Here is a 13,162-nt window from a genome sequence, read left to right as displayed (position 1 = left end):
TTGAAATCAAGAGGATTGCCCCTGTTGCCCCCAGCCCAGCAGTAATTCCAGCATTATCATGAGCAACCTGAAAGCCAGCACAGGCTATTCCAGTTTGACTCCACTGAGAAGTCAGACAAACTATGCACGTGGTTTATGTAACTACATCGTTAATAGAGTTTCCAGGACTCATCTACTGAAGCCATCAGGGATGCTCCAACTCACTAGGCTGCAGATCAGACTTTCTGGCTTGCAACTAGATCCTTCTCTGGCAAACAGCAAAAATAATCCTGGAGGCGGGATAATGCAAGGAACACACACAAAGGCCTGCCTTTACATTTCTTGTTCCTTGCATTCATTACACTGTCAATGGTGTGGAAAGTAGTTTCATAACCTCAAGAAGGGGACACCTTTTGTCCCCCCTGCCATATTAAAATGCAGATCAATATGATAATATGTAAAAAGTAAAACTCTCCACTAGCAAGAAGTGGTTCTCAGTTCTCTTAGTAATCAAATATTATTTCCAGCAATCTAACTAGAAAAAAAGAAACGTAAGTAGCAATTTGGCAGTCTATTTATCAAAGCGAGTGCTGCACCTTTTCCTCACATTTTATGTTACAAAGTGTATGACATGTAAGGTTCTGCATTTCTGTTTTAATTCAGGGATGAAAACATTTCATTAACTTCTCTTCCTAAATGATTATGCTTGTTCAAATCAATTCTTAGCCATCTTACAAAGGTTACAACCTTCAATAATTAAATCGGATATTGTATTGGATGTTGTGTTGATTATGCTACAAGCTCCAATTTCTACAAGACCACTGAAATGCTGAGATAAAGGGATGTTAACTTTATTTAATTAGCTATCTGCCATTGTTATCAAAATGGAAGGTTGGTATCTGACTCAAATTAACACTTTGGATCAGGAAACAAGGTAGATGACAACTTCTGAGAAGGATCCTGGAAACTCTCTATAATCGTTTCAGTTATTTTAAAGCTGCTCAGGACAAACGGGATTGCATTAGAAAGGGCAAAAGTCACTGAGAGTCAATGAAGTGCTGCTATGAAAATGCTATTTCAATCACACTTGGGTTCTTTCTCATTTTCGGTTGTTAACATCCTTGCCACTTTGTCAAGCAGTCTCTCCTAGCAGCATTGAATTTTAACTGCACATAATTTTAAAACACAACATGAAATAGGACTGAGCACATAATACGGCTTTATTGTGCCAGCTAACAACAGATCAGGCCCTTGCGCTAAGGCATCACCTCTCTGCTCTCTGCAGAGTAACTAGTCCAACGGGAGCTGGATTTCACAACTGCCTGCCAGCCTTCTACCTTGGAAACATCAGGTCTCTCAGTTGAGGGTTGTTTATGATCTATCTCAAAAGGAGACAAAAAGACAGTGTGAAATCTCAGAGGTCCTGGAAGCATTTTAACTACAAACTAAACCCATGTATATCAACCTTGCAACTGCCAAGAGGATATAGTATCCATATGAGGTACCCAAAGGACACCCACTTTCTCACTCCCCAAATTACATTTGCATAAAGTGGCCAAAGTAGTTTATCCCATAACCACGCCACCCTGCCATTTCATGGTTTCTTACAGTTAGGGCTGTAGAAATGTGCTTATTCCTTTCCTAACAACTTACTGGTCTTGACCGGATTTCTTTGGCGTAGAGAGGTTTCAAGAATTCTGAATCTCCTTCAAGCTTTAGACCCTTTTCCGTGATTCTCAGGTTCCCCATTCCATCCTAAAACACAGACAAAAAGAAACAACCCCATTAGTTACAATTACTAAATTCACCAGGCTGCTAATAGCTGATTTTTTTTCCCCCCCATAGAGGAGAACATGTAAAGCACTGGGAGGCACTAGAGAATGCAATTACTTGTGTTATCCTTTTAGCTCTGTTTCTGTGAAAAAAATTTCTATTCAGAGCAATCTGCAATGCCCCCCAGTAAACCATTTACACAGATGAAAGATGTTCTTTTAAGCTAGTCATCTCTACGCAAAGAGATGCAGCAATGCTCTGTGTTAACAGGAAACTATTCACTGTAATATTCACCAGCTGCCTGTATATTGATATACCTTCTCATTCATAGCAAATCCACATAAAGGCCATGAGATTAATTCTACTGAACTCCATATAGAGAATATGTGATTAATTCCACTGAACTGACAAAGTAAGGTTCAGCTATGTAGAAGTATTGCAATAAAATGTGGTAGGGAACTTGACCCCTATTATTTGGGGAAATCTCTGCAAAACGTGGACTCTTTGGTGGGGTTTCTTCAGGGCTGTCGGCCCTTACAGCAAAAAGATGTGGAAACTTGTTGATTAGTTTCAAGTCTCACAGTCTTTCCTGTGCTTTTCATATTGTTAAGATGCTACACAACTTACTGGAATATACGTTTATGCAAATACTTGCTCTGGGAGAAGAAATTACACAACAGGAATATCTTTCCAACAGACTGCTTTCCTGTCTTGGGCTAACTCCTGACTTTTCTCTCCCACAATGATCAGCTCAGGATCGGAGCCCTCGCTCTGCTCCGTGCACAGCCCAAGCACATTCCAGCAATCTGAACCTCTGTATCCAAATGTTTGGGTCTTCTGAGTCATTCTCCTGCCCTTCGAACAACCATTGCAAAGTCCATCGGCCAGGCATTAAGTGATTGATGTAACGTGCATTTCGGTCGTCTCCTCATTCGGATTTCATAGTTGCAGCTATCAGTCCTCATGCTTTTCCCAGCTCTGAACCAGGTTCCCCCAGTCCCCACTGCTCCCTGTGCTTCCACGATAAAAATCTTCTTGACAAATGGCGTGAAGTGTTGGCTGCAGGCCTCCAGCAGATGACTGCAAATAGTCCATTTTCTTTAGAAATTGTTTAGTTATGTGTGTCCAAGATGTAATGAAACATCTGACAAACCATAATAGCAAAGAAAATATATGTCAAAATTTTATACGAGTTTTTCTTATGGGTTTTATGCAATAAGACAGGTATACGGATACATTGGCACAGAGCAGAATTGGACCAAACTATATTTCACCTTTAACTTGTGAAAGTTGTAACTTTTACTAAGATGAGGGATTTAGATTAGTTTAGGCTATAATTGCTTAGAAGGTGTGTGTGTGTAAGAAACATGGAATGGGGAGGGAATTGCAAAGGGAAATCAAAAATACATCAAATGCAAGATATGATTTCTAAAGATTCAGGGTGATTGTCAAAGTCTGCAAGGATTGAGGTAAATTGGGGTTTTTTTCTGAGAAAAAGATGGTCTGAAGAATATCATTCAGCATAAATTTGACTGACATCACTAGGTTTCGAGACTGATGCTAGCAAAAGCTATGTCTCCACATGTATAAATTAAGATTGGGAAATGACCAAGAGTTGGGTAGTCAAGAACAGGCACAACAATCCTCAAACACAGGATCTTAAGGATTTCTTAAGGAATCTCCTCCTGGGTTTTTTGTCCACTTCTTCAGGCTAGAGAAGCAGGAGGATGATACTATATAATGCCTTGGGTCTTCAAGACAAGGCAGGATACAATAATCACAAAACCTACAATAGCTGGAGCTCAGCATGGGAAGGACATTGCAATGAGGGACACACACATCAGCACTTACAGCAACAGGATTCATGTTACAGTGAGAGAGACGTTGAAACCAAGGGTCACGCAGGCCACAGGGTGGCAGGAGTAGTAATTTGGAAGTATTACTCATCTATAAATATAGACATGCCATACTGACTCCGGGGCATCTCACAGAATCACAGAATCACTAAGGTTGGAAAAGACCTGTAAGATCATCAAGTCCAACCATCAACCAAAAAAAAAAAAACCATCACCATGCCCATTAAGCCATGTCCCACAATGCCACATCCACACGTTCCTTGAATACCTCCAGGGAGGGTGACTCCACCACTTCCCTGGGCAGTTTATTCCAGTGTGTCACCACTCTCTCAGTAAAGAAATTTTTCCTAATATCCAGTCTCATCATGCAATTTAGGGACTCACTGAGAGGGAGTGGGCTGCCTTCTTCTCAACTGCTGCTAGGCATGTCCTTAAACATTGAAGTCCAAATCAAAAGAGTCGCCTCAGCACCTAACTCACAGCTTTTTCAGGGATTTTAGAGGAAAGAGGTATGTACGTGGGTAGAAGCGCTAAGAAGATCAAGAGAAGACCGGGAAAATCCAGGAAAACCACGTGTATTTGGATATACGTCTTGCATGTTTTCTAATCCAGCTACAAAAAATAAAACACATCTGTCTACCTTCTCTTCCTCCCATTGTGTATGCACCTCCAGCATCGCAAGAGGAATCACTGTCACTAAAGGTGAATGGCTAACCAAACCAGATTTGAATGAACTATTGCCAAAAGGCACGAATTTGGAGGGATAACAATCAAAGACATAGCACGGCTCAGCAGTGACACTGGTCACTTGCCAGAGGTTCTCCTGTTCCAAGGTATCGCTCTCAGGGTGTATGTACCCTGCCAAGTAAAGATTGGTTTTGCCAGAGCATGGTGTCTTATGAACAAAGGCAGTCTCAGGAGTGCTGGGTGATAAAATGACCGTTGTCATCTCATTTTTAAATGAAAGCTGTAAGCAAACTTTAAATAGAGACATATGCCGAAAATGCTATTGATTGTTGAAGGCAGGGGAATGGAAGATGAGTCATAAAGTGCCAGTTGCTATGTTCCTTGTCCTGGGTGTAAAACAGTGGCTTATGAATTCTGTGTTGGTGGTGGCACAGAACGGGTTCATTTATCTCAAACAAAAGGATGAAGGAAACTGAGTGAAATACGATTATGCACCAAAAAGCCCAGATTAAATTTTGATAGTGGTATGCTTTCCGATCCGAGCGAGCAGGAATTTTTACAGCTATCTGCAGACCCTCACACGTTTTGTGCAGCTAAAAAAACTCTACAATATTTTCCCCAAAATAGAGATTTCAGTAAGGTTACGAGCCCTGAGGGCTTTCACATTGCAGGCTCTTCTCTGGTTTCATTAAGAAAAGCTGCAGGTCATGCAAGCTGGTATATGCCACATATAGCTGCAAGAATGACCACCTCTGTGGATATGCTATCCTGACCACTTCCAGGGCTCGATCCTGAGCTGAAGTGGGACAATACTTTACCAGGAACACGGACCAATGGATAAAGGGACTTGTCGAGTCACCACTGAAGCTGTGGCAGCAATTTTGATGGCCCACAACTATATTCTATCCCGAGCGGTGATACAGATCCAGCATTCCACTCTGCTCTTTTCTTGTGTTTCTCTTCCTTTCTCTCCTTCACCCTCTGTCTCCCAAGTGTCCCTCACAGGATTTTTATATACGAAAAACACACATATGGATCATTTACCTCATAGCTAGCAGGTCCTATGCATCCCAAAAGAGGTATCAAGCCTATGGGACAATGTACTACAACCAAAACATCAAGAAGACATTTGATTTATATCATATAAGCAGGTGTATTCTCTCACAAAACCACTTGGTTGGTGAAAAAGGGACACTTCCCCACGTTCTTATTCTCAGTCTTTGATCCTTCTCAACCTCCGATCCCCATTCACCTTTCTCGTCCTGTGGCTGCGTAACCTAATAAAAGCTGCACCCACCGGACAGTACTTCTTGACTTCCCTGATGTTTGAGATCGGGATGCAATGCTCAGCACTGACTTTTACCCACGATTAATTCTCTGCTGCTTATGTTTCTCATGATTAAAGATGACAGCTTTTTGTAGTGACAGTCTCGGACAGCAGGTCAAAAAACAAACAAAGGTTGTACTCTGAGCTTGACGTTAACGAGTATCCTGGCTTCTTATAGTACAATCATTAATAAATCATATTCATTTATTATTTCCCATTAGAAAAAAAAAAAAGAAGCAGCTTGCAGAATTATATAGAGATCCCAAAATACAGTTACATTAGAGAGAAATCATTGTATGAAAGACTACCTTGGAAGTTGTTTTGGATAAAGCATCTTCATCCTCCCTAAATTATATGGTTTAATAACAAATAAATGTCATACTCTGCTACAAAGAATATATATGAAAGTTCCTATGAAATTTCATGGACTGTGACCTATAAAATGTAGCAGAAAGCTGGCCAGAGTGACAGCGACCACGAGTTTTTATTAAATATTGTGTTTGTGATAGGTATATATCCTTATCTGCCACTCTATTGCTTGTGAATAAGGAAGAAAAAGCAGTATTGATTATTTGATACACTGACATCTGACAATCTTTGTTTCTCCCCTTTTTTATTAGTAGACTCCTCAGCAGAGAGTGAATGACTATTGTGCTGGCACAAACCAGCTTTGTGGAAGCTTCCAGGAGGCAAGCCCCAAACAGGAGGCACAGGGTCGGGAACTTTCCATTACCACCTGCTTGGAAATATTTGGCTTTTTGGTAGGGCATGGTGAAAACTTTCACACCAATTTTATCATCTACGCCACCTCTCTTTTTATACAATGCCTTGTAATGTGCAGGCATAAAAATTTATGTGCTGTTGCTGACTGCTCTACGTTGAAAGGGGAGAGCGACGGTAAAATCCTGAATAACATAAATGTCATTTTGGTGATGCTGAATGAGAAAGGATTTTTTTTTTTTTTATTAGCTTGAGAAGCAACTCAGTTTTACAACCAATTACAAATGACGGTGCTAGTGTTAGGGGAAGAGCCCAGCATTGCTGCTACGTGATCACCAAGGCTCCCCTCTGCCCTGTGGTTAGCACTGTGGCTATACATGTGGGTAAAGCCTAGCTTTTTTTTTTTTTTCCTTTTTAACAGTTGTGGGTTACTTTATTTTTTTTTTTTTTTAAATTGTATGGCTGGCAGCAGGGAAATTCAGTTAACAGAATAAGAAAAAACAGCCAACCTAACCAGAGACATGTAATTGCTGTGGTAAATACCTGGAAGTGGTATTAGCCGCACCAATCTGGACTGCTCACACATAGGAACGGGGTAATTTTCAGTGGTTTCTGCCATCCACAGGCAGCTTTATTAGATCAGGCTGGGCTCCTGCCACAGCTTAACCTAGTCAAGAACCAAGGCAGTGATAACACGTATTGACTGTGGCCCTTTGTGTCAGGATGCTTTGTTCTTTACAAACAATAAATTCAGCTTCACACTCCTCTGTGCTTCCTCTGTTCTCCTGGGTTTTCTCAACATGGAGGCAAATTTGCTGTTTATTGAGGTCTTTCTAAGGATTCTAGGGACACCGGTGATGGGGAACACAGAGAGCTCCAGCTGTCCGCTGGCCACCACCACCACCGGTGGGTGTTTCCCCATGCTTTTTCCTGCACCTCCAACCCTTTTCAGTTTTCAGGAGAAAAACTGTTGGCAAGGTTTTTCTCTGCACGGCAGGTAAGCATTTACTTTTTTACTAGGAATAAACTGAAGTTATGTTTGGCAATGTCCTGTGGGAGAGAATTATCTCTGGAGACTGCTCATGTCAGATGGCTGAAACACCTGATTATCGTTGCTTGTATTATTGATTGCTGTGCTCTGCATCGCTTCCAGATATGTGCAAGTTATTACACAGCTCAATACATCCAAAGTTAGGGAAAAAAAAAAAAAAGCAAATGCAAGTGACCTGTTTTTTTTTCTTCCCCTACTCGGAAGATTTCTGTGCTGTTCTTCTACCTCTAACTTGACATTAAGTGTTTCCAGATTCCACAGATTTAAGGAAGGTCTGAACAGATACACATCGTTGTCAGTTCTTCACAGCCTCAGACACCTACTTCACAGAATCACAGAATGATAGGGGTTGGAAGGGACCTCTGGAGATCATCCAGTCCAACCCCCCACCAGAGCAGGTTCACCCAGAGCAGGTTGCACAGGAATGCGTCCAGGTGAGTTTTTAGTATCTCCAGAGAAGGAGACTCCACAACCTCTCTGGGCAGCCTGTTCCAGGGCTCCGCCACCCTCAAAGTAAAGAAGTTACTCCTCACGTTTAGATGGAGCTTCCTATGACCACGTTTGTGCCCGGTACCTCTCATCCTGTCACTGGGCACCACTGAAAAAAGACTGGCCCCATCCTCCTGGCACCCACCCTGTAAGTATTTATAAGCATTGATAAGATCCCCCCTCAGCCTTCTCTTCTCCACACTAAAAAGACCCAAGTCCCTCGGCCCTTCCTCATACGAAAGATGTTCCAGTCCCCTGAGCATCTCTGTAGCCCTTTGCTGTACCCTCTCCAGCAGCTCCCCGTCCTCCTTGAACCGGGGAGCCCAGAACTGGACACAGCACTCCAGATGTGGCCTCACCGGGGCAGAGCAGAGAGGGAGGATAACCTCCCTTGCCCTAACAGGATCTGCCCTCCCTCCTTCTCATTTTCTTCAGTTAGTTTGTCACCTCAATAAAGATCCCAGTATCCAGCTGTGGACCAGCAGCAATATTTTCCTACGGAAGTCAGAAGAGCCTAAACACCCACCAGCAGCACCAGTCCTATAAAGTCAAAGCTGGTTACACAGCACAGTCCAGAGCGACATACACTCCAAGGTAAGGAGACAATGTGTGACAGCTTCTACCTCTGACATAAGACCTTGTTTCGAGACCTCACCTTTGGACTCAGGTTTGTGCGGACAGTAGAGAAAACCAAGCCAATGTAGTGTTACACAGCATATGATCACATCCCTGTACACACGGATACATGCTCAGGCTTTGAATCGGACTGTGAGGTCTCATGTCCACAACTGGCATCCTTCTCCCTCTTCTTCTGGCTGCTTGTTGACCTCAGACGTCCCTGTCAGATGTCTTACTGGTAGTGTTCTCATTTAAAGGTGATGGGCACAGCGTGGGATAGCTATGCTGAGACACCAGTGGGTGAAGGAAGGTGACCGCAAGTGCCTTGCATCACTGTGAGACAGCGTATATGCCCTCTCCAGGGAAGGAGGGAGACACAGATGAAGCACAGCTAAAATCTTTGCAGCAAATTGGTGCACTAAAACAACATTATAAACTGCAAGACTAGCAAGCAGCTAACTCGCAGAAGGCTCCCTCCAGAAGCTCGTGACAGTCTGTGAGAAGACACCACTATATAACGTCTGGCACTGCAGTAATCAGTCACAGGGAGACATGGAGTCGAATGAGCAAAGACCAGCTGTGGGAGTCACCCACTGGAAAATGACCTCTAGAAGCTGCTATTAAAGTTGTATGAGCTATGTAGGCACTTTTAGTTCCTTCCACAGGTGTGAAGTCATTTGTGATAGCTACAGGAAAGTCAGGTGGCTGCTAACTTACCAAGGAATTATGTACAAGTGGAGGAAACTGCCTCCACACCATTATGGTTAATGTAAAATTCAGCCCAAACCAAACCTATGCAAAGCTCAGAGCCCTTCTTTTCCAGTGGCAACTCCTGTTTTTTTGAGTTCCTCTGCATGACTGCAGAAAAAGAGGCAGAATATGAGAAGAGGGGATACAACGAGGAGAGCACAAGAACCGAGACGACATCTCACAGTTATGGCAATGAGCTGCGGTGCAGAAAATCTTCATTCCCGTCAGACTCGCATGCCACGATGGCATTAGGGATGTCTTCCGTGTCCACGTTCCCATAATGCCTTTCCCCTCTATCTGTTCCTTTCACACTGACCAAGTGCTCACCAGAGCCAATGCCATTTATTATGCAGATTACTCAAAGAGCCCTGTGAAGCTGTCATTGAAGGCAAAAGAAACTTATGCATTGGCTTTAGTGGAAGTTAAGGAGAAAAGTCTTAAGAAGCAGGAAGAACAAGATCAAATGTGGTTTTCCAATTACAGTTTCAAATAAGTTACAACTCACCAAAGCAACTAAATCCCATCCCTTGAAACAGTTCCAGACTAGTACTGGAATGATTTCCAAACAAATCACTCAGCCAGAGCTTGAAGAAAGCTCAGCTCAGGATTTACTGCATATTACTGGAACTACTTGGGGCAGGTGGTATTTCTTTTCAAAGCAAACTGCTAGTGAGTTAACTTAAAGTACGATCATGTGCGGCACAACAAACCCAGGACTTCTCTGTAATAAGCCACCCCATCTGAGAGTACATTTTTGCAGGGAAAAAGATCAGCAGACCTTTTGGGGAAATGATTATGAATCCCAACATTGTTACTACAACACAACCGTCATACACAGAATTCCTCTCTACGGTAATAATTTCCCTTTCCATTCGTGTGGCAGGGAAGAGATCAAAATTTGCCTTTCACGCCTCCCAGCTCCCTGTTATGGAGCACTTTTGCGCTGAAGCATTATAAAATGAGCCATGTTCTCTCGAGCGTTTTTCCTTTTTTTTGCTCCAACATGTATAGTGAGGTTTCACATCTTATTATCAACATATATTCCAAATGTGTCCCTTGAATTCTCCATCTTTTTTAGTCTAGCTCATTACCATAATTATGCTAGCTAGAAAGGAAAAGTCCCATCCTGCAGAAATCTGTGCGCACTCAGGAGTGGAAAAAAAAGATTCTTATACTCTTATAATGCAGTAATTTAATAATAAAATCAGCACATAAATTCACGGTACAGTTCAAGGGGTTGCAGAAACAGGTTTTATAAATTATGGTCTAATACTCCTGAATTATGATAGTCTGTCAATCACCAAATGAAGGAGAGAATAAACACTTCTTTTTTTCAAACTATAAAGATCTTGGACACAACATCCTCCTTGGCAATGCTCCTCCAAGTTACACCAAGGCTGAATTGAACTCACTCATCTTTATATTGGTGGAAGAAGTTTCCAGGGAGAAGAAGCATTTTTTTTTTTTTTGCTTTCACTATCTTAGTGGATCCTTTTTGTGTTCTGTACTTACACTCTGAAGCAAGATTCTTCTGACTAATCCAGTATTTAGCAATTCCCCCCGACCAGCAATGAAGCTGGCAGATTAAGGCCTGACAGTGTGAAAAGGAAAGTACCAGGTCTCATGCGGTGTTTCTGAAGGTGAGCTCTTGAAAATGGGGCCAATTATTGGGTCATTTTTGTCTGATGTGAACATGCCAAAACAATTCAGGGGCACTAATTAGAGCATAATACCAGGTCTGTTCAAAGAAATAAGGCTTGCACAAACACTCTCCGGTTTCAAACCTCTGTTCAAGATCCATGCCAACACTCAAGATACCAAAATACAAGCACAGGTGGAGAAAAAGCATGCAGGGCTGTGGCCACCCTTGCAAGCCCCGTCTATAAGGCCCCTTTGAGGATTCCATCTCAGCAGGCTGATCTACAGGCTGCAGGAATACTTGGAGGAGGGACCTGTTGCATTGACCTTTTCCAAAACCACCACACCTGCATTATATACTCGCTGCTATAGCAACATCAGCCTCCGAAGGTAAGATACTCACGATGCGAACCCATATTTTCAGTTGCTTCATTTACTCTCCTCTACTATTATCTCCTCTATTTCCAAAAGCCAGGAGAAAACAGGGTGGATGGGGAGGAATATTTTCAATGCACCTCAATTAATCACTTCTGAGCCTATTCGGCTAATATTAGGCATTTAACTGATGAGCCTGTATTTGGAAGACAATCACCTTGTGCTACCTCTGCAGTCGGGGGAGAGAAAATGGCAACGGAGTCCACCTAGCACCCAAAGCGTTCCCTGGAAGTGCTTCTTCCCAGGTGCTGTGGAGCTCCTCAAGGTGACTTAGGCATCTTTCCTGGATGCCTATAGATAACTGGGATAAACCTAGACCTCAGTAGTGTGCAACAGGATTCAAACACAAAATAAATGGGTTGCCAGGCAAAACAGTAAACAGGTATCATGAAATAAAATATACTTTAAAAATGTGATTCCACCTATACTGATGTAGAGTAGCTTCAGGGATTATTTTAATGATTTCTTTTTTTTTTATTTTTTTATTCAAGACTCATACTTTCAATGAGAGGAGATTGGGCACATTCAATTTATTTGCAGAGGTAGTTAAAAAGAAATTTGCTTTAAAAACAAATTCTCTGTGTTAAGAGGAATCCATAGTTCCCTTGTTAAGGAGCTGCCCTCATGGCTAAGGAACCACCACAGAATTTTTATAGCCGTATTTGTCACAAAAATGTATGATTTTGCTCTTCCACTATCAGAATATACTGAAAAATAATTTAAACTGTCTTCCAGACTTATCTACAGTGTGTATATGACATTGTTGTTAGTAAGGGAGGCTCTGGGGACAGCAAAGAAATGAAAGAACTGAAAGCGCTGCTCCCAAAGAGGCTGAAATAAGTATATTGCTTCTCTTGCTATTTGAACAATTGCCAGCAAATAATTATTCATAGACAAAAATATATGGGTATGTTTAGGGTCCCTTGCCACTGCAAATGGTGGGCAAAGAATGAGATCAGATCTGCGGAATGCATCTACTGATTTCAAATAGCTCCACCAATTTACCTCCACCTGGTATCTGGCCCCAGAGCTCAGAGGTAGGAAACGGAGGGCTTTTGCAAAACGCCCGTGGCTGCTGGGCTGCAGTGGCAGTCATTCAGGCAGAGTGGGCAGGGTGCCGCAGCAGGTCATGGCATGGGGAGGAAACCCCGCACGCACCCACCGTGCCTTGTTGTGGGGGGGATGGATGCACAGCCAAAAGCCACCAAGCCCCATGGCTTGCCTGAACGCTCCACGATGGGCTGCGACTGCCCAGGAGCAGGTACGGGGAACCAGACAATAAGCAGCAGTGTCATTACTTGTCATCATTTACTCCTCCCCAAACTCCCAATCCCAAAGTATTTAGCATCAGAATAACATACAGCCATCTAACACACCTTATACATGCTCTCACATCTATGCGTGGCACACACTATACAGTGTGCGTGCTTACACACCTGAACACCCTCTTAGGGGAAACTGAGGCACAAAGTCAGGCATCCTCCGACAGACACATGAGAAAGCTGCTTTAAAGGAAGAGCTTCCCAGGTTTCTCTCCAGCACCTTGTTGTGTCACAGCACTGCAGCTAAGAAACTGTATATATCCTGCTCCTAAGAAACAACAGGTTAATTTTAGCAACTTTCAAATGCCAACAATTCAGGCTTCAGAGACCATCTCTTCTCCCTGTGGTTTGCCTTCCTCTACTTCCTTGCCAGACGATGCATTATGCTTAATGCCCTCTGTCTTCTTCACAACTGTTTAGTGCACATTCAAAAGTGTTTACCAGAATAAAAATAATGATCATTACACAGCACGGGAACTAGGAGCTTGCTAGTCATTAACCCAAGTCCAGAAGCATC

The 13,162-nt window shown here is 42.7% G+C and overlaps 1 protein-coding gene across 1 annotated transcript in view; it reads right to left on the bottom strand.

Moving 5' to 3' along the window:
- The window catches only part of SGCD (sarcoglycan delta), a 214,463-nt gene that overhangs the window by 74,480 nt on the left and 126,821 nt on the right, over positions 1 to 13,162 (bottom strand). Inside the window, exon 3 of the mRNA XM_059825134.1 lies at positions 1,633 to 1,734. Coding sequence (XP_059681117.1) covers positions 1,633 to 1,734 — 102 coding nt within the window. The remainder of the gene's footprint in view (positions 1 to 1,632; positions 1,735 to 13,162) is intronic.

Source organism: Gavia stellata, chromosome 16 (genome assembly GCF_030936135.1).
Source record: "Gavia stellata isolate bGavSte3 chromosome 16, bGavSte3.hap2, whole genome shotgun sequence".
In the NCBI taxonomy this organism is placed as follows: Eukaryota; Metazoa; Chordata; class Aves; order Gaviiformes; family Gaviidae; genus Gavia; species Gavia stellata.
The sequence above is the reverse complement of the archived record's forward strand: the minus strand, read 5'-3'. Positions and strand labels throughout refer to the sequence as shown.